This window comes from Platalea leucorodia (assembly GCF_965183815.1).
Source record: "Platalea leucorodia genome assembly, chromosome: 8".
Lineage (NCBI taxonomy): Eukaryota > Metazoa > Chordata > Aves > Pelecaniformes > Threskiornithidae > Platalea > Platalea leucorodia.
In genome coordinates, this window is record NC_138830.1 from 11,382,849 (window position 1) to 11,404,944 (window position 22,096).

The 22,096-nt window shown below is 46.1% G+C and overlaps 1 protein-coding gene across 2 annotated transcripts; it reads right to left on the reverse strand.

The window, feature by feature from the left end:
• Positions 1 to 1,859: 1,859 nt before the first annotated feature.
• Positions 1,860 to 21,884, reverse strand: EIF2B5 (eukaryotic translation initiation factor 2B subunit epsilon). 2 transcript variants are annotated; one of them, XR_014229067.1, is made up of 17 exons: positions 21,729 to 21,881; positions 20,380 to 20,504; positions 19,481 to 19,666; positions 19,207 to 19,384; positions 18,022 to 18,102; positions 17,202 to 17,279; positions 16,809 to 17,121; positions 16,035 to 16,180; positions 15,589 to 15,727; positions 14,867 to 14,965; positions 14,114 to 14,221; positions 13,137 to 13,227; positions 12,240 to 12,363; positions 6,690 to 6,815; positions 5,040 to 5,150; positions 3,801 to 3,947; positions 1,860 to 1,909 (listed from the first exon to the last, which is right to left on the reverse strand). XR_014229067.1 is itself a non-coding variant. In XM_082320495.1 (16 exons), exons 1-16 carry the CDS (start codon positions 21,879 to 21,881, stop codon positions 3,882 to 3,884), a joined length of 2,124 nt encoding a protein of 707 aa, XP_082176621.1. In that variant the 5' UTR covers positions 21,882 to 21,884; the 3' UTR covers positions 2,198 to 3,881. The 2 variants fall into 2 exon arrangements, 1 of the variants encoding a protein (XP_082176621.1); XM_082320495.1 differs by lacking the exon at positions 1,860 to 1,909 and having other exon boundaries at positions 2,198 to 3,947; positions 21,729 to 21,884.
• Between the last annotated feature and the right edge of the window lie 212 nt (positions 21,885 to 22,096).

The following is a 22,096-nucleotide window of genomic DNA, read 5'->3' on the forward strand; positions in this document are numbered from 1 at the left end:
GGAAGAGGAGTCAGAGAGATCTTATAGGGAACAGAGCCAAGCTCCTCAGGCTGGCAGGCAAGCATGAGCTAAATAGCCTCTTCATGCATGAAAGAGTCCCGTAGGCGTTGCTAGCAATTATCTGGGCAGCACTGCTAGACTGGGTGAAGAATCTGACATTAAATTCAAAAAATAAATCAAGGGAAGACCTCAGGTAAGCAGAAGCCATAAGAGGTGTGAGGCTCTCCCGTATTTCCACGTCAGCTCTTGGAAGACTGGCACTTCCTCATGCTCGGAGCTCTGTGGTAAAAGCTGGCGTACCTGGAAAGAAGAATCCAGGTCAGGAATGGAAAAGTTTAGTTTAAGCTGCTTCTCATTGTGTCAACCCTGACAGAGCTAACCTTAAAGTCTTTTTGCAAACCTCCCTGCCCCAAAAGCTGGGCCCACGTGAAAGAATTACAGTCTTCCCCTAACAGGGCCACTCTCTTGCCCACCTCCCAGCACAGTTGTGGATGCACCTTGGAGCCTGTGTCGTAGGCCTTAGACACCTTTGTTACCAAAAGGGCAATTTTCTGACGTGCTGAGAAGGCAGCCCAGAGGAGGGGTGCTGCACACCCCCAGGGCGGTCAGAGATGAAATCTCATTGTTACAGCTGCCTTTTCTTTTAAAACAGGCCAAGTGACTGAATAGACTCCATCGATAGATTGATTTAACTGCTCGCAGAGGTCTTGTGAAGTATGACTCACTCTTAATGAATGGAGGTTAAGAACACAGAGCCAAAGAAATTAGCAGTAGGGGATTGTGCTGAGCACTCTCAGTCCACGAGGAAGAGTTTCTGAACAGCCTGTTGGCTTATGTCGACATTTAAAAATTGCCACATTGATAGCATTGCTTCTCTTTATGGAGTTAAGAGGCTGCAGGCATTTCAGTGCATCTCAGAACAGACCAAAGCAGAGGTGGATGTACTTGAGTTCCAACACTTACACCTTTAAGCAACACAAAACTATTCTCTTTTTCTAAAAGGCGCACTATTGTTAAGTTGTGAGTTTGATACAGGAACACCAGGTGACATTCATCCATCCATCCATGTCAGATGGGGAGTCAGACAATCTGACTACTACTACAGCCTGAGAAAAAAATAAAACTACTTACTGCTTACATTGCTAAAAAAGATGGATAGCAACGATTGCGCAAACAAGGTTGCTCTCAAAGGCATTTCTAGTCTTCCAACCGAATATACAACTCGACTGAAAGCAATAGACAGCATCAAGCCCACCCTATACTTAAGCAATGCAATTAATGCTCCTTTAAAAAGTATAGGCTTACCTGCCCATAAGGATGCTGCACCATGCCAGAACTCCACCTTGGAGAGTATCAAGTGTCCTATTTTTTCTCCTTTTTGCTACCCTATTCCTGGCACCTGTAAAACCACCCCACCACACACACCACCGAGGCCTGAAGGATATTTGGCCATAGAGCAACGTTCTCCCCTTGGATCTTAACCCCTGGGTGAGAAAGCTGCTCACACCGTGAAGAAGTTGGTTACTATGGAGCAAAGGAGGAAGGAACGTGGAGAAAACAAAAGTGGAATTGTTACTCAGCACAAAGAATCAAGAGCCTCTGGCAAAACCAAGCCATTTACAGAACTGCACGTTAAACCTATTTTTTAAGCCATTTTTGCATTGTGAAAGGAAAACAAAAAATACTTACGATGTTCAAGGAGATTTTAAAATTACCATGCCTTGCAGCTGGTTTGTAAATGGTTTTACCAAGAGCTCCGTAGCTGTCCTTCTCCCTCTCTGCCAGTTCTTACGCCCCAACATCAGGAGGGCACGATGCAGTACCTAACAGCCAACATTCCCACGAATTCTCATTGTGGCAAAGGATAACAGGTTCCATAGGATTTAAGGTTCAACTTTGCAACATAATCCTGTACAAAAACCAAACCTCACCTGTTTCAGGATTCTAAGTTCGGAAGTTTTAATAAACTGTTCTCTACTTGTAAACAGCGAGGTCATGAGTTGTCACTGAACATTTACAGCAATTCAGTGGTGTGCTGATTTCCTACCTGCCTATTACGTGCTTAAAATCTCTTGAGGAAAAAGTAGCGATTTCGCTTCCCCATTAAGCCCTGCTCCATGTGCCACAGCTAGAGACATACAATTCAAACAAAGCAAACAAGCCGGTAACACCAGGATAGTTTTTATTTGCTCCCTGAATTAAATATTGGCAGATACAGAAAACTCAGATACCAACTATTTCCCCAACATTTACAAGACTGAGTTTGCCATGTCAGAAAACAAGCACATTTATGCACAATCCTGGCAACTGATCGTGTGAGTGCACAAGATCGCCCTGCCTGAACATCAGTTTTTAAGAGGCAGTATCCCTGGTCTCCAGCATCCAACGCTGTCCCCTCACTGACAATTGTGGCACCACGGAACGGCCAAGTAAATATCCTGAGTGGGCAGCTCCAGTGCATTTCCCCCCCGCAAAGGATTTATTTCATGCTCCTCCTGAAGGGACAGAGGCAAGGTCAGCACGTCCAACAAATAATCCACCTATGAACACAAGCTGATTCTCGCTGTGCCTTTTTTGCTCTGTTCTTTGAGAGCAGGGAAGAACACAGCGCTTCCAAGAAAGCTGTTCTTAAAGGCCTTATTGCTGCCACACATTGTCTGTGCTGGCAACAAAGTGCCAGAGGCATGCTCGTTCCCTGCTGCATGCCGAGTTGCTCTGCGGCTGCTGAACTTTACAGTGGGTTTGCAGCACTTTCGCTGCTGTCTGAGGGAAATTTTCAAATAAATAAAAGGACATGAAGTAAGCAAGCTTGTATAACTGAAATCATGTGGAAACACAAAGCACGTGCTGCTGAAGGCAATACTGTTTGCTCCTTTTCACACTGGAGCAGAACTGAGGAACTTGCATCCTCCTTAAAGCAGCTGGTGTGGTCAGTGCCCCCAGAGCAAAACACAAGTGTAGCTGGTGCAGCAGGAGGAGCCAGGCACCTCTGCTCCCTTTTTATTAAAAAAAAAAAAAAAAAAAAAGAAATAGACACTTTTCTAAAACATGTCTGCCAAGCTGGGGACACACAGAAGACGGATCGCATCTAAGATGTAGTGATCCATACGGCATTTCACTGGCCAGTACACATCCGCTATTAGCCAACCCCCGCAGGGGGAACCGAGCACGTGTTATCCCCTGTTCTACAGAAGGGGGAAACACATGGTTTTACCAACTCTACTGTGCAACCTTGCGTTAGATCCTCGCACGGCAGATGGCAAGAGATTTTCCCTTTTGGATAGATCACAGAAGTGCCTCCTAGGCTGCAAAATGCCTTGGGCATCCTCAGACAACTGCATCTTCTCCAGGCACAGGAACTCCTGAATCCCAGTCCTGCACTCCAGATCCTAATCCACATGCTCCTACTCACCAACCTTGCCAGTGTCTCTTCAGCAGGAGTTTTCTTAGCTCCAGAATAACAATGACTCCAAATAACTCAGCTGTATGACCACTCTCCCACAACCCCGATGGTTAGATTTATAAGGGCGTTGTATGCATTTGCGTCGATTTGCTCCCTTTGTATTAGTAACACGGACCTCCCAAAAGATAGCTTATAGTATATCACATCCAGGCTCCAGAGGGATTCTAGGTATCACCACCTCCTGCTTTTCCCTTATGGTTTTTACACGGGGCTGCAACTATCCAACGTAAGGTGCCACTGGGAAAGCGAGGGAGGGAGGGAAGTGGCAAAGTTGGGAACACACAACTTAATGATGGGATTGTCAGTCACTTCGATGTCAGGCCCCACATCTACACACCATGCACTGGCATTGATCTTGCCCTGCCCACTCGGCCCAGAAAGGCAGTGAGAGTGCCTCTTCCCATGCCGAGCTACCGTGTCAGTCTTGGTCGCCGTCAGACGACTCTTCCTCTGCCTCCTCCAGCCACTGGATAAACTTCTGGAGCTGCAGAGAGAATGCAATGTAATTGGGTAACAAGTGACACCAAACGGATGCTGGGAATGCTCAACAACTACACTGTGTCAGTGAGCACCACTATCAAGCACAAGAAAGAGAAAGAGTGTTTCTAGGAGACGCTGAAACAGAGGCAGACGGAGGGAGAGAGAACAAAAGCTTAGATGAAAAACAAGTGGGATGCCATGGGCAAACCCAGACTGATTGAATTCCTGAGGGAGATTTCTCCAGTCAGACAATCCCCACAATACTCAGCGAAAAGACAAAAAGTTTGACAGTTTTTCAGAGCTTGAGGGAGAAATGATGACAGCTGCACCTTAGCTAAGACATGTTAGGAAAACTCTGCTGGGAAAAACCTACTCCCTGAGAAATTGCTATAAAGATGGCAGCTCATTTTACCTTTTAACTGGGCTCGAATAAGCAGCTGAAAGCACTGCTGACCTATATTAAGAGCTGACTTTGCAAAGGTTTTAAACAAAGTTGCAGTTCTTCAGAGATGGCTTTTTTCCCCTGCTCCTCTTCCAGATCCAGGAAGGATGACTGGAACAGGGCTCAGCCAAACTGCAGCACAAAGTTCTGCCTGATGGAGGGGGAAGTTTATACGCTCCTTGCAACACAAGCCAAATGAAACCACTCAGTACAGCAAACGCTTAGAAATATATGTGAAGGGACTGGTGAGCCAGCAATGAAAGCTTCAAAGGAATTGCATGGGGCCAGCACAGAGGGCATTGGCCTAAAGCCCATTTCAAATGGGTGTTGGCTTACAGAAGCCGTGCTGCTACTCCATAAAGTGCTGGCCTCGTGCTACAGAGAACCCACTAAAAACAATCTCCCTCTACTACTACCTCCATTCCTCATCCAAATACGATGATTATGGCAGAACGCACAGAAACGTCTGTTCTGGAGAACAAGGTTGTCTTGCTTAGTGTTCAATGCACTGGTGCATTACTGGCCTACCGCGTAATGGCAGCTGCTCCACAGAAGGCGACAGTGGCACCGAACTCCACTCGAAATTTCTTCTAGCAGCTGTTGCCTCTCTCTCTCCGCCCCCCGCCCCTCCCTTTAAACACCTTTGGGACTTACCCGCTGGTTTTTACGAAGCTGTTTTCCCTTGTCAGTCGTGTCCCGCAAAGAGAACCAATTGAGAATTACATCTTCTTCCAGAATTTCCAGCTGGTAAAATGTCATCAACACCTGCATCGATTAGAAAAAAGCAACAGGGGCTATAAACTCTTTTGGAGCTAGCTCATGTCCAAGCACAGTTTGCACATAATCTGTGTCTCCCAGCTCCATCTTCAACAGAAGGCTGCTCAGTCTGCTTCATTTTGCTTTTATTGTTAAAAATAACTGTGCTTCTCCTACCAAGCCTTATGTTGCTGACAGTTAGATGCTATGACACATAATGAATCAAAGTTCAAGCTCCATCAGCTTCAGCTCTGTGGATGCAGGGTATGATTGAGAGCTGCGGGCGACAAAGGGCCACAGAGGATGACAGTTCAAGACGTTACTTAAGTTCTCTTTTTAAAGCATCCCAAAACCCATCCCCAAAGCAGATCTAACAAGCAACTCTTTTGCAGGCCCACATATGCACAACGGTGATGTGTGCAGAGAAGAGCATGAATCTACCCAGCTCTGCCCCAGGCTCCCTCCTCCTGCCAGTTCTCTCTTAAAAGTGCCTTATGGCAGGTGTCAAAGCAATTGGTCACTCATCAGCTCAAACTCCTGCCCAGTGCAGCGAGGGGAAGATGCAATCACGCTTTCTCAGGGTGCCTTTGTGCTCAGGCAGAGCAGGCACTTTGCAGTCGGTCTCCTTGCGGCAGAGCACTGACAAAGCTGGCTGCCAACTCCAAATATAAAGTGTCACTTCAATTCCCAGCCTCCAGGGAAACCCAGGCCCCTAGAACAATGGACACATGCCAAACAATTGCTGTACTTCAAGGACATTTTGGCTCACCAAACTGAAGGCTTTTGGCTCCAGTCCTAAGTGCTTTGCCATCAGCCAGAAGCACTGGTAGCAGAAGTTAAGATTACTCTTTCTTGAGGACCCAAGAGTTATGCAGGCTCTAGGAGAGCTCTTCCAAAAGAGACAGAGGCTTCCTGAGACACTGCTAAAGGAAAGACTTGTGATCCAAGTCAAATGTTCTCAGTGTAATAGGGCAGAAAGAATGCAGGGACAAAATATTTGTGAAGGAGGGTGAGGAGGAATATACTGAAAACTCTCAGAAACGGGGAGATAGGTAATAAGCCAAATGTCAGCTCCCCTTTTTTCCCAGTTTCATAACTAGCTCAGCCTGAATAGGAAATCCTACCCTTATTCCCAGCTTTGCTTGTTTTACACTCTAAAGTAGGATAAACCATTTGGCAGTTAGATCCGAGGGACCATGGAGAGACAAATGAAGTAAAGCTCTTCCTAAAGCAAGCCTCTGGCCCTGCCTCTTCCAGCATCACACAACAAGGGCACCTAGGTTGGAAGCTGCAAAATAATAGCTCCCTTCAGGCTGCATGCTGGTAATTAATACTCACCCTCAGCTGTGCTCAGAGGCACAGGCAGACATAGAATTTTTTTTTTTTTATTGTTAAAGCAATCATTATAGATGGATTTTCTATACACCCTCTTCACTGAGACCCCCAGATTCTCTCCTCTAAAGCAGACAAGCCGATGATGCAAACAGGATGCATTTCACCATGAATCTAAGAAAAAACAGGTCCTCAGAGTTGGGAGCGGATACTCACTTTAGCTATCGATGTGCAGAGACTGTCATGTTCCAGGAAGAATTCCTCAATGGCAAATAAGGCATTCAAGTGATCTGACGCCCGTTTTATGTAGTTCTTAAACAGTGGGGTCCAGTTCTTCAACAGCTGCAGGGGAAGAACACAGAAGAGTTCCTGAGCTATGAGATGGTTGTGTACACTCACCCCTGTTTCTCAGCTGTGTTGCACTAAGAAGCTGACCCAGAGAAGCATTTTAAGAAACCATTCAGCTGAGCATTTAATGTATTTGCCCCACTCTGTCCATGAAACAGATGCTATTAAGTCTCACATGTGCAGATAGGACCCGGTTTTACTAAGCAACTTTGAGGATATTCATTAGCTTTCTTGGTTTTGCCTCTCTGGATGGAATACCAGATTATCACAATAAATGTGTTTAACAGAGCCTGGTACTGAAAGAAAACAGCAGACCAATAAGAAGAGGCACATACATGCTACTCAAACCTTCCCCCCACAGAACAGCTGACATTTCAGTGGAACTTTTCCTTCAAAGCAGAAGAGCAAATAAGACAAAAGAGAAAAAGATAGTGCCAGGATAATTACCAGCTGAGAAGAAGTGGACAGTGCAAAATAGCCACCCCTAAAACAGGAGCACAATGGAGCAGCCCCTAAGTGCAAGTCACACGTTTGCTGTGTGCCTACAGGCTTGTTTGGATCCTGGAGTCTGCTGCAGGGAACAGGTGGGAAGGATGAAGGGCAAGAAGTTGTTACGCTGTTAGCTGATCTCCGTTCTCTCCTCCAAGGCTTATTTTTTATGAAGTTTAATGATTTTGGTGCTACCTCTTCAAACAGGATTTCTGCCCGAGTCCCCCACAACTCTTTCACTTATTGTACATATCTGAAAAGCAAGCAGCACGGAAAGCTCTGCAAAGCAGCACAGGCTGACCTGAATCTGGGATAAGAGGTAATATGGATACTTAGACCCCTGACCACAACAATTTTAAAAGGTATCAGAACTAGGATAAGATACAAAAATTCCTCATTGGCCACATCATGACCAGACTATCCTAAAAAAAAAAAAAAAACATTGTAGGAAATTAAACCAGCATTCCACATCTTTTTAAATGGATTAATCCAACAGCAGGCGTTCCTGCAACTACATCCCGGGCATGCTCGTAGAGATGTACTGTTTTCCTTTGCCTTCAACCATATCTCCTTACAGAACACATCTGGTCTGTTTTGAAGGGAAACAGGTAATTCACAGGGGCTTGGCGTGTGATGAAGCAGCTCTGAGTTACCTACATTCAGGATTAATCAGCATTATTCTGTCCAGGACAACTGTTAACAGGCAGTAGCCCTGCCAGAGGGAGAGCTTCAGGACACATAGTGGAGCTAGAACCCAGGCTAGCACAGACTACCAAAGGTAGCCTGTACTAGGAAACGGTGCTCAACTACTCCATAGTACTACACTCCATCACCTCTTCAGACACATTTGCTATGCAACCCTGCTGGAATTTGCATGCCTCAAGCAGAAACAAAGAAGGGGATTAGTACAAACAAACTGATCTGTATAGCAGTACATCGACTGGCTCGAGAAACAACAGTAACAGCACAGAATGATCCTAATCATCATGGTATCACAACAAAAAACTAAGGGTTGCATGGCATATTTCCAGAAAGTGTTTTAGCCTTTAGCAAAATGTTTAATCCTAAACACTCTTCCCTCCTCTACCACCACGTCCTGCATTTTTATTATCCTTTGGAATTCTTCACTTCAAATGTAGTAAAGCTACTAGTAAGTTCCTTCCAGTCTAAGAAATACTTTGTAATACCTTTCTGTTAACGCCTTTAAATCATAAGCGGGCACAATTCTAACTAGAAGCTATTGAGTTTCTGAAAGCAAGCTATTTATAAATGAAAGCAGAGCTATAAACACTCACAACACCAGGACTCAATCCAGTATGCCTATTGCTGGGAAAAGGAAAGAAGAAAAAATATGCCACCTCAGGTCAAGAACATGCACTGTACTGTAACTGGTGCTAACGGTGAAAGTAGGGCTCAGCCCCACAGAGCCCCTAGCAAAACACACCTGTGAGCCTGTATGACCACAGAGGCTGTTTTGGGAGTTTCATGAAAATCCGAACTGGGGAATTTGAAGCTCCCAATTATTTTAGATTGAATAAAAGACTGAAAAATGTGAGAAGATAACCTGACAAAGATCCCTATGGACAACATCGTAACTTTCCAGGCTTTGACTCTACCTGGGTAACTCCTCAAAACAATCTACAGTCTGGAGAAAGCAATCAAATTCCTCTGACAAGTTGATTCATTTTTCATCAGATCTGGTCAGTGATGCTGTACAAACTTCAGAGAGGTTTGTGATCCACTCTTCTTTGTCAGAAGGACAGTCTCGACACTAGGCCCATTTTACCCCTACCTCGAGCACAGAACACCATTGTGAAGTACGTGCAAAGCACAAGGGACGAAGCTATAATTCCAGCCTGTTACACCATAACAGCGCCTGTGCTGACCACCGTAAATTGCTTCAGCAAAAGCAGAGATCTGTTTGGTCCCTGAGCGAGCGATCCCATGTTGTGTTCACTCTCATGACATTACAAAAGCGTAAGGTTCCCTAACAGAAACCTGAAGAGGTGCACCACACGTGCTAGCTGCGGGCAGCAGCGCAGACACTGGCCAGCTCAGCAAACTGAGCTGCGATATTGCCTCCCCCGGCTCCCTTTAGACATCACCTACATAACCTTGTTTGATGCTGCTTCAGTGACGACAGAAGCGCAGCCTTCAGTTTATCAGCAGCTTCAGCCATGTTTGCTCAAATCATGTCTACAGTTCTAGGAAAGGTCTGGTTTTCTGTACCCTCTCTGCTTTACAACTTGTACGAGAGCCGAACAAGATGTCTGACACACATCGAACTGGATAACTCTATTTCTCAGGCCTCCATGTTTCATCTGAAAAATACCCATGGGCATATCCTTTACCGGATGCTTGTTTCCTAAAATTGCTGCAACACTTAAGAGCTTCATGCTCAGGGGCCAGCACTTCAGAGCACATACTGTGGTCTCCAGTCAAACCATACATCATAACCATGGCATTTCCACAATTTCCCCTCCTGAGCTGTCTGGGACTGCTCTACCATCGCTCTTACACAAGCGACCCATCTTCCTTCAGCACCTCTTAGTCAGAGTTGAGCTACAAATAAAGTAAGAAACATAAAACAGTTCTGTAAAGTTCAGTGAGCTTCTGATACTCACCACTCTCAGAATGCAAGTATCCCCATCTCATACAAAATAATACTTTGCCATACGTAAACCATCATAAGCAGATCTCAGCCTAATACCGCTATTGACTGAGGCAGTTTTAGCTGCATAGCTACACACTTCAGCTACCTGCTTTCATTATGCACTCACCTACACCAAGCTAGTGCTTGGGATTCTCAGGGTGTAAAGCAAGTATTAGTAAATTAATGAAGTGTACTTTTTACTAACTAGGGAACCACAGGTTGCAGAAAAGTCACTGTTTCAGATGCTGTACACACATGCATGTTCTGTCCAAAGAACTGGTCTCTTCTCTTCAGAGCACTGCTGGTAAATACACAAAGCTGCTGCCTAGGAAGACCATCGATGTCTGTTTAATAAGCCTTTGAAGGCTGATTCACTACCTCCATCAGAGGCACATCTCCGCTCAAACGTATTGGGTTATTGTAACGGTGACTAACATCAGGCGCAAGTGAACATTAACAGTATACCTCACCAGGATACTGCCTTCCTCCTGATTTCAGTACAGAAAGCCAGCACAACAATTCTGCACACAGTAAAGACACCAAGGCACAAAACTGTCCCAGAGGATTCCCTAAGAAACTTTCTGGTTGTTCTTTACAAAGGAGCACCTGGAGAAACTGGCTGCCATGATGGTCAATTGGTTTGACACTTGGCTCTCTTTGATAAATCTAAGGATAATTTGTGTTTCATAAATGCACATGCCACACAATCCCCTCCCTAGAGAAATTCCACTTGTCCGTGACATGGGGCATGGTCACCCTGAACATTACATTTAGATTATTATCACTTCTCACTAAAGGTGAGTTGATTTGCCGTCTCTGCTGTTAAACATGAGCATCAGCTTTCCTATGATGAAATATGTATGGGCAAAGTTACGCAGAGGTAAGCCCTTCCTGTACTTCCATTGTCTTTAGCTTCTAAGGGGCTTTGGGCAATTATGCAAAACATTATGCATTTATATAGTATCCTGTATCCCAGACAAGACCCTCTTCTGACTGGGTGCTGCAGTGAAGTTATCCTGTCCTACTCATGCTAGATTAGGAGCCCAATCTGGGAGACGGGAAGAGATGCCATATCCTAGCTGGAAAAACCCTAAACCATCCTACACAGCTACCAACTCCACACAACCTGTTGTCTAGACGTACTGCTTTCCACTCAGACTCTAACACCTGCTCTAACCTGTTCTCTTCAGTCCTCCTCCTTCAATTCTCTTTATCCAGGACAGCACATGCTATTCAAAGAAAACAGTCTGGAAAAATGAACAAAAGCAAGCAGAATTTAAACAGAGTGAACAGCAAAATCTCACTAAGCCATCTGATGAACAGATCGGTTCACATGGACGTTTCCTACAGAAGGCATTTCCACATGTCCACACATGCCATGCTTACACCTACATAAAGAAGAACTAGTTTTCCACCCTTCCTCATCAATTGAAAGCACATACTTCCTCAGAGAAAGGATTATGAGGATGTCTGTCTAGTGTTCCTCTTTACCTCCATCTCTGAAAAAAATTAAACTAGTGCTTCCCAAACACGTCAGACCCATACATTCTGTAAGAGCACCTTCGTAACCTGTAGAGTTTGCAAACTCAAATACATAAATGCGTTATAACAAAGAGCGAAAATACTGCAACAGCTTCAGCTTGGATTAACTAAGACTGCCTGCTTTTTAAAGCAGATCCTACCCTATTTTGTCTCCCTTAAGTCAGGAAACGGAAATCGTTCTAACACAGTTATACAACCCGTCTCTTTAGAGACACAACAGAACTCTGTATCTTTGCTCAAAGACAACAATATCATGTCTTTGCATTTGGCTGGAAAAAAATTGGCACCACTTACAGTATGCAGATGAGTAAGACCTTGGGAAGGATCCCATTGGGAGAGGAGCGCTCCCTGCTGCCCCAGGGACAGGGCTTATGATGGATTGGAACTGGGTTCCTGGAATGCAAGCCTGTGAAGACATCTCTAACAGTCCCTCTCTTCTCTCTTCTACAAGTGATGCACTTCTACTATCACACACAGGAAACTAAAACAACCACAGGTACTGAAGTTAAGCTCCCCACACCTACAGTCTCAGCTTAGCTCTTCCAAGCAGGTACAATAGTTTCAGTTCACTTTTACTTCTATAGAAGACAAAGAGGCTCATGAACTCAAGGCGTTCAAGTGGCTTCAGGCTTAGCCAAAAAGACTCCTCAGCCAGGAACAACCTGGGGCATCCAGACAGACTCCTACACACGAGGAGACAAGCCCAAAGAAGAGCCACATGGAGCGGGACTTACAGGAAGTAACGCTGAGAAATAGTTCTGGGAGTCCAGGTTTGCATCCAGCTGCTGCAGTGGGAACTCCAGGATCACTTTACTGAGCACCTGCATCATCTCCTTCAGGCCAATGTTATAGGCATACCTGCGAGGAAAAAGGCAAAAAACCCCAACATTTCACACTATCTGATCTCTGCAGACTGTAGCTCGTCACAGAGATACAGCAGAAAATTTGATTTTCATCTTCCAGATTTGTTTTTTATTTGTTTGTTTGGTTTTCCAAACATTCAGGCAATAAAACCACCTTGCATTGCATCAGGCCCTGCATAAGGCCACAAGTCCTGAAAATCTGCTATCACAGCGGAACAAGCTGCTGCAGGGACAGCCCCTTCGCACTTACTAGAGTGCTGTAGGAATACCGTTGCACAAAAGAAGGGAAACAGGTTTGTATTTGAGAAATACTAGGTAAAAGGCACTCCGATTACGTGTTCTAGACTTGCTGCTGTAAAAACAGTGGACAAGCCACACCGCGGCACAGCCCCAGCTGTAGGCAGCTGTCTGAATGTTGCAACGCACAGAGCAGCAGCCCCTGCATGAACTCACAGGCAGTCTGCGCCAAGAGCTGGCTTGCTCTCTTCAGTCCACAGTTACTTAAATAGCAATTCAATCTCTTGTTACAGAATTGGGGCAGGAAAAGCCTAACCACTGAGGATGCTATAGATGCAGCTGGCGCTCTCCATCAACTCCTGTCGTCATTCAGTCATGTTCTCTAATCTGCATTTCTCATGCTCTATACTGATAAAATTAATGTTTCACAATCAAGCATGGGTATTCACATGGTTTCTCCTCCGCTTTCTAGATCCGCCATCAAACCCAACTGTTCAGCATAAGGGACAGCATCCCTAAGGGAACACTCACTTGAGGGAGTTGATTTCCAGGACCAGGTTGTCACAGGAAATGTTTTCTTCTTCGCCCCTCTGTAACGTACCCAAAACCTCATTCTGGAAAACTAATGAAAGAAAGGACAGGTAGTTAGACATGAGAGGGAAAAGCACAGATTCTTCAAACTGTTCATTACTGAAGAAACTATGCCCTTAACAAAGGAAGCATTCTGACACAGATGTCTATTTGTTCTCCGTAAGCTGGCACAAACCCACATCAACTATACTTATAAATAGTGGATTATAATTCAAATAAAGGAACAACCTATGAGATATCATTTATCTATCCACACAAACCAGTACAAAGCTATTTACCTCTGCAACCTTTTAGAGCAGTTTCCATTATACTTTCACAATCTAGCCTTTCCTATTCAGACAAACCTCATCTTCTCGTAACTAAAGACGTGAATTCAAACCTAAAATTTATCTCTTTAATTTCCTTTGAGGAGATATTTTAACATGAAAAAGGCTTTATTTTCCAATTTGGCTTGAACCTCTTTCAAATCCAGGTAAGCTGAACACAGCAAAACAGAAAACCAAAACCGAAAGAGGCAGCTCCTACAAGAACATTTAATCCTCCAGTACAATTACAGCAGCAAGCTGTCCACACAGGGAAACTCTGCTGGACCTTCACAAAATCTCTGAGTTTAGCCAACGACACTGCCATTTAAACAGACAACTCGGGCAGGTCACTTTCACGAAGGCCCAGTGATCAGGAGTGAGAAAGATAAAGGATCTTTGTCTAGCTTCTCATCCCTGGCTGCCTTGGGTTAACACGACAGCAATACAGGGAATATTAAAGAACTCTGTAGAGAATGTAGGCAGTGAGGTCAGGAAACAAACATATTATAGACATCCACAAATTTTCCAATATACCTGGAGAAAGCAGCACAAATCTCACACTCACTGCATTATCTGCAGACTCACCATACTTCTTAACAGCCCATCTCTCACCTTTGATGTCATCTAGCTGAGGGGACGCTGCCCGACTGTCTGGCTCCTCAGAGCCCATGCTCAGGTCGCTGTCTGACTCGCTCTCTTCCTCTGAAGGCATAGCTGGGCCTGACGAAGAAGAGAAGACGCAGCATTCAACACCCAAAAGCTGCAGCTGTCATATGGATGAGGAACCAGGTGTCCCAGGGACTTCCCAACCAAGTCAGCAACTATCTGTCCTTGCAAGGAAGCTTCTACTTACAGGTCCAGATGATTAGATTTGCTGCAGAGGGAATGCTACAGCTGGCACTAGGATAATGGGGCTTTTTTAAGAGTCTGCAGGCAGACGACAAAGGACAGGGACAGAAGCAAATGCATTTTGCGCAGACTGCTGACTCATGACAGAGCAATGTCAGCAGACGCTGTCACTAGCAGGAAGAAAGCCAGCAGCACCCGGAATAGCCAAGGCATATTCCCTCCAAGGGAGGGCCTGGTATCCCACAGTGCACCATTCACCCCACAGACAGCTGCGTGTTAGCGTAAGTCAAAGATATAATAAGCATCTTCCACAGAGCACAGGACGAGAGAGAATCTGGTCCATTGCCTGCTTTCACCTCTCACCTTGCCTCCACACACGTATGTTATCTGGAGCCAGCCTGCTTCACAAAGCCCAGGTCTTACTCTAGACACAATTATCAGTGTCCCACCCAGCCAGTTTCCCCAACACAGGTCTGTCTGTCCATCCCCAGCTGACTACACTAAACTTCTCCTCACCCCATAGGCTTTGTCTCTGCTCTTCATCCTCTTCATTCTTGTCATCTGCTTTCCAGAGATAGCCTCTGCCCTCTGAGCCTACATCCTTTTTATTGTAACCTGAAAGAGAAACAGTGATTAGGAGGCAGATGTACTGGATGTGCTTACATGCAAACCTGAAATAAGGCTGGTATAACCTGCATATTACTGCCCCTAAATATCCTTCATCAAGAGGGAGCTGGGATTCCTGCAGATGTATACAGATTTCAGCTTTTATCTTCTCACTTGCCTTGACAAACGAAACTTACTCCTCCCTACAGCAGCAACATTCAGCTGACCATGTTTAGATCCCTTGACAAAGCCAAAACTGGTAGAAACAGCATTTCACAAGGACAAAGTCCTTGGACACAGTCCAGGTATGAGGACACAGATCTTGCAACCTGCCTTGAACTGAACAGCTTCAGCTTATTGTCTCCTACAATGCTTCTACTCTAAGAAAAATGGAAAATAGCTGAGTCTCCAAAGATTTTAATATTGGGGTACTGAGGTACACCTCACTGTCCAACTTCAGCCGAATATCCTTGCTTACCCTACTGAAAACACAGATGTTCCCAGCTGAGTGCAGCACTAAGCTCCAGCCTGACACTGCAGAGTCTAGAATTGGGGAGGGAAAGAACCCGAAAGATCATGGAAGGCAAAGCCCTCTGCACAGCCTGATTGCATGGAGCCAGAGACTCTCCTACCTTTCAGTTTCACTTTGCTTTCCTCCTTGTTCACGCCAGAATCATCACTAAACTGGTCATCATCCTCCTCCTCCTCATCTGGTGGGTGCAGAGAGATCACTGTGCCTTCAGAAAGGGTGATGCCAGGACCCACTACTACCTGCAAATATGTGCAACATATCTTAATGAAGAAATACCCTGGTTGCCCCCTTGCACCTCCACCAGCAGGGACAACAGCTGTTCCAGACAAGCTGTATACTAACAAGTATAACTGAAGGCATCAGCACTGCTAGATCACATACCATACTAACCCAGCCAAACAAAAGGAAGAAAAAGGTAGGAGCAGTAGCATATCTCTCACCTCTGCAAAAAGGCTTGGAGCAGCCCTCTATTCTGGTATGGTCTAGCGTAAGTCTAGTAACCTGCCAAGAAAGGCAGAAAGCAGAACAGACATAAATACAGCTCACCTGAGAAGAGAGGACACAGTGGGGCTTTAGCTTCACTTTCTCCTTCACTTCAGCTTCATCGCAGACAACAGAATGGCAGATCTCCACGTTATCTGCTATGTGCACTCTGTCCCAGAGAAAAGCTCCATCCAAAGTGACTTTATCACCTGTTATACATCACCAAGCACAAATATGTTGAGCAAGGCAGTTTGCTGCTCTCCCACACTGCTGAGTCCACTAGAAAGCATCTTACTGAATCCCAATGCCCTTGATGCATGATGGATGTTAGATGAAAGGTAAAAATTGGCCTTAGAGGCCTACGGCCACTTCCTACCCAAAGCTCAGAGACAAGTTTGTTCTCTACAGAGACTTAACAGGTTGACAGTAACAACTGACATCTTGGTTTTGCACAAATACAGCCAAATCACAAAAAAAATCCAGCCAAGACTAGGAAGAAGGACTACCAGGCAGCTCTCGAAAACAGGGACAGATGTCCCTCACTTCCAGGATGTTGGTGGCTGATAACTCTAGATCAGTAAAGGTCATGTGTCCTCCACAGCTAAAACAACTTACATGCATGAAGTGCCTTCCACCTTTCAGCATCATTATTGTACCCTGAAAACTTTAATATATTTTCTCTGCTAGAAAACCAAGCTTTTCTCCCTTCTTCCCATTAGAATTCAACAGTACCCACCTATCATCCTCTCTCAGAGCCAAATGCACTTTAAAAACTAAATCCCAACAACCTGTGCCCTTGCCTGGCAAGACCTGCATGTCCCCCATTCTTGTACTCACCTATCCTACAGTTCTGCCCAATAACGCTGTTTGTTATGGAGCAGTTGCTGCCGATGACTGTTCCCTGCCCAATGAGTACATTCTCTTCCAGCACGCTGCCGTGGCCGAGGCTAACATCCACCCCTCGGTAAATGTTGTGTTTAGAATGGGTGTAACTCTGATTCTCGTCATCGGTGAAGTTCATCTCTGGAGTCAAAGGATAAACCCAGCGCCGGATGATGTCAGAGCACACAGCTTCGTACATTAGCAGGTTGCATATATGGGCACCGTACTCTTCTGTCGTTACATGCATATGGATCTGGTTCCCCAGGACCTGGGAAACAGGCAGGAGCAGGTCAGAAGATTCTCTAACGCAAGGTAATAGGATCTCCCTTGTAACAACCCTCTCCTTACCTCCTCATTCACCAACAGACCACGCACAAAGTCATCCCGTGTCTGGTAGTCAAAATTGTCTGTGAACAGCTCAGCCACCTGCCAGGAATAAAATATAAGGAAATAATATAGTTAGCAGAAAACGTTGCCAGGGAAGCCAGGTAATTAATGGCTGTTCACTGGTTCTCAGAAAGCCGAGTTATACAGTATAGGAAAGTGATGCTCTTGCCTTGAATAAAGCTTTCTTCTGCTAGGAGTGTTGACCTTCCCATCTCCTCCTCCTAATGGAGACTATGAACAGATTTTGGTTTTCAGAAGGGGCAAAACATTGCTTTAGCATTTCCAAGCAATCCGCCCAGCCTCACATTGTAGTTTCACTCCCAAAGGAAGGCTGTACACCAGCTTTTTCAGATGTGGAAGAGATGTCAGCGAGCCTAAGCTGGAATAACCCTGAATGTTACCCTAACATGGTACCAGCTTGTAAGTACTGACACTTTTCCATAGCCATCACCTCTGCTCCACAGATGCTACTATACTCGAAGTGAAATTGCTTATTTTCCAGAATAGTTTCATCTGGTGCCAAATCAGCCAGTCTACCGAGGCATCCACTGCCTAGTTCTGCCTGGGCTCGAGCAGTGGATGCCAGATACAGACTAGAGCACCCATACAGTCCGCAGAGCAGCGGCACATGATCACTCAGGCTCTCAGCTCAGTCAGAGCACAACTGGGCGTTCTGGTTTCCAAACCTAGTACACTCAGGCCACACGCACCCCCTGCACACCAACAGGACAAAGGGAGCAAGGCAGATTGGATTTTGGACCCTCAGAAGGGCAGAGCTCACCTGTGGAGAGCAGATGCTGATATGACAATCCAGCAAGTCATGGCGCACCTCAACATTCTCAATAGAGTTCTGGAACAGACTCTGAAAAGAGGAAAAAATTCAGATGATCTGAGTGCCTCATGCAGTACTGAACCCCAAAAGCCTTCTCTAAACCAGAGGCAGCATTGATTGAATTATTAAACTAGCTGAAGTTCAGGAGATCAGAGAAATCTACAATCTACACTGAGACACAGGCTTAGCAGGCACAGCCTGGTCACACACAGAGCTGCGTGTCAGTCAGCAAAGGCTGGCCTCATCCTTACACAACGCAGCTCTCCAAGAAACAGCTTGTACTTTGAATGATCACTTTTCCTCCAGGAGGCTCCTTACCTTAGTCACCGGGAGCTACAAATCTACAAAGAACATTAATAAATCAAAATGCAATGTTTGTAGCTTCCATACCTCCTGTTTTTACAGCTGTGCATTGTTTTTTTGTTGTTGTCATTTTTTTGTTTGTTTTGTTCTTTTCTTTTTGGTTTCCTATGGTGATTTGTGCTTTCATTCGAAGGTAAAAAACAATCCACTGATTACTGATTTGGGGATGAAAATGCCATATAATCACAGTCTTAGTTCTGAATTGCAAAAAGAAAAAGGTCCATCTATCTCACTGGAGAAAGTGCCTCCACAGACATTTACAGAGCATTTACTACATTATTAGAAGAGCCCATAACCTTTTCAGGTGAACAGTACAGGCAGAGGTAGTAGGAGGTACCACCCCTTGCACCTGCTGTTATTCTACCCCCCCATGCCAGGCTCAGCGCCGCTTCAAAATGGTTTGTGTACAATAGTGGTATATGCATCCCAATTTGGGAACCCCGCGACAGCACAAACCATCCATCTCCCTTGTTTCACATGGAGAAAAGGAATCAAATAAATGCAAAAACTGAACTGTGGGAAATATGTCTGCCCTGTCTTCAAACTCTGAAATGAGTCCCAAACATGTGTGCCCCAGCACGATTTCACCAAGCCTCAAATAAAGGTTAAAGTCAAAAAAAGCCAGTTTCCCAAGAGTTACTGCCTATCATCTGCTCCTCCAAAAGAAGCAGCAAGCACAGTTCCCCAGCCCTGACTCAAGGAGGACCTCCTCCTTGGGGTGGGCTGCTTCACTACTGCAGCCCTGTTCCACCCGTCAGTTTCCAGACGCACCATAGGAAAGCGGAAGCGTTTCAGCCCCTGGGTTCTCTGGTAGTGAAGGACACGGTTTGTGGCACTGTCCATAGCAATAACAATGTCATCTTCTTTGCACCTGGCATGGTGGCCAGGTGAGGACTCCTTGAATATCATCGTCATCACAGAAACATTCTTTTCCATCTTACGACGCAACCTGAAAAAGAAGGGCAGAACTTTAAAATCACTCTTCAGAGAGTTAGAGCCCAGAGTCTCAGCACACCAAGCAACCGTACACTCTTTCAACACCTACTTGTGCTCTTCCAGGGCTTTGGATATATTGAAATTGGACACCACATCTCCAGTGACGAGAATAAAGTCAGAACGAACAAGGGACTTGGCATCAACGTCTCGTAGCACGTCACCAAGGGAGCGATACAGGTCAGAAGTCACAAAGCGCACCGTGTTGGGAGAGGTGTGGCGGCACCACTTGGATTTTCTGGAGGGAGAAAAACACACCACGAAGGCGTAAAGAGGATATTCCTGTAGAGAACACACTAGGACACAGTGCCTCAGCGCACACCACATCTGTAAGTGAACGCAAGGAGAATCCTATTACTATCGATAGGCTTAGGGATGCTTATTTGCACACAGCAGATGAACTGAAGAGGGTTAGACTTTGAGACCGTAGCTTATGGAAACTTAGGAAACCTGACTCCACTGTGAGCCAAGTTTTGACAAAGGAGAAGGAGAAGTTACATGCAACCCAAACTTTTTTTTCCTCGGAAAGCAGTATCTGAGGCAGGGAAAAGACTGCATGCTTCTTAGCTTGCAAACCTGCAGCATGCAGAGGCAAAGGTGCTGTCCGAGCGACCTGTTTCCATATGCTGCACAACATACCGAGACAGGGCATAACGCAAAGGGCGGTACTCTAATTTACACAGCTATCCAGAAGACCCCGGCTTTTAGACAAGAAAAGTTAAATGCCGATACAAACACAGTTCCGAAACACTCAACCCTTTTAATACGCTGCACAACCACACTCCTTCACAGGAGGGATGGTCTTTTTTTGAGATGTGTTAGGAGACTTCTCTTGGAGGGGGATCTCTAGCACATGGTTTTCATCAGAAGGATCAGTGAGACCTTTGAGGCTTGCTGGTGGACAGAAGAATCCTCCCCATGATAAAGCTAAAAAGAAGAAGAGAGACTTACTGTAAATGCTCTTTTATCTCAGCTGACTTCCAACAGCAGAAAACGAAGGTTTCTTCCACTCCAGTTGCTGTTAGGAACTCCAAAGTATAGTCAATCATGGCCACATTTGCCATAGGTAAAAGAGCCTGAAAAAAAAGACACACAGATAGCTGAACAAACACTCTGTACCTCAACATCAGCAACAGTCCCTTCCAACTTGAGAATATATCAGTGGCACCAGAAAAATAACACGAATAACTGCTCTACCTCCTTTTATCAAAAATTTTCAAAGTTGATCTAAACAGTAAGAGCTAGTTTCTGATCTTCTGTAGGGGCAGATCCTCATTTCAGAGAGGAAAGCATAAAAGAAATGAAGTTATCACACATAAAACTCTTTAAGAGTACTTAAATAACAGACAGAGACTGAAAAAAAAAAAATCCCAGAGTGCTGATTCCCTGACTCAGGCTTCAACTGCTACAAGAAAAACCTGACAGGCACGAATGACGAAGCCATGAGTGTCCAGAATGAAAGCAGGGGAAAAAAAAAAACCAAACGATCTAAAGTGAAGTGAGATTCAAGCCACACTTTTAAACCAAGTTACTGACTCACAACTGAGTGATCTCATACTATTCTTTAATTCATTTTTGGTGACGTTTTGTTTCAGGCCTGAGCTCGCGTGTATAATTATGACCACCACAAACATTTAATCGGCAAATGAGGCAAGATAATTGTTCGGACCCAAGTTCTCCAGAAGCGCTCTTTCCTTTAACATAGAGCCTTCTGATCTGGATAATTAAAGTGCTTTCCCCATCCATTTTTCTGACCATATTGTTTTAGCCATTATTGTTGGCGAGAATAAAGATTTTGCTTCTTTCCTCTATCGGAAACAAGCCCGCCCAAACCCGCTGCCTCTCCTGCACCAGCGACAGATGAAAAGCAAACAGCGCAGTTCGCCTTTCCATATGGAAAAGCAAACAGCACCAACGCAGCAATAAGATCCTCGCTGCCTCTCCAGCGGGGGATATAAACTCCTACAAGCGAGGAGAAACGGCCGGAGGCTTCCACGGCGTGGGGGAAGGCGGGAAAAGCCGCGGCGGCGGGGACTGCCCGAGCCCTGGGCCCCAGCAGCGCCCCGGGACCTGCCGGCAGCGGCGCGGGGGGGGACGACTCGTCTTTTCCCGACCCAGCCCGGGGCTCTCACGGCGGGGCACGCCGCGACCGCGGGCCCGACCATCGTTGCCAGCGAGCAACTCCGCTTTTCGTCAGAGTCCTGCCCGCTCCGGACCCCCAGGGACGGGGCAGACCGGGACAGGCGGCCCCGGAGGAACCGGCCCGGGGGAGGCGGCAGCAAGCAGGGGGGATTTCTCACCCGCGGCCGGTCTTTGGAGATAGGGAAGAAGCGGCGGTTGAAGCTGTCGGCAACCAGCACGGCCTGGAGCGGCGGTGGCGGCTCCTCCTGCGGGTCGGGCCCGCGGGCCGCCCCGGCGCCAGCCCCCCGCCTCGCCGTGCTGCGGGCCGCCATCTCCTCACGCTGCCTCAGCTCCCCCCCCTTCCGCTTCCGGCTCCGCGCCGGAAGCAGCGACGGGAGCTCGGCGGGGACAGAAGAGCGCGGGGCCGCGGCCGGGCGGTTCGGCGGAGCCCAGCCCCGGAGAGCGGGGCAGGCCCGCTCCGTGAGCCGGCCGAGCAGAAGGCAGGGCCCGGGGTGAGCGTAGGCAGCCGGGGCAGCTTCAGGAGGGG

Bases quoted from the DNA above. Each gene is read 5' to 3' on its own strand.
- EIF2B5 (XM_082320495.1), bottom strand. From the start codon at position 21,881: ATGGCGGCCCGCAGCACGGCGAGGCGGGGGGCTGGCGCCGGGGCGGCC. The intron at 14,222-14,866 runs GTGAGGAGAAGT...CTTCTTCGTCAG, and splicing joins GCAGAGACAAAGCCTATGGG to GCCCAGCTATGCCTTCAGAG. The intron at 3,948-5,039 runs GTAAGTCCCAAA...TTCTCTCTGCAG, and splicing joins AGCTTCGTAAAAACCAGCGG to CTCCAGAAGTTTATCCAGTG.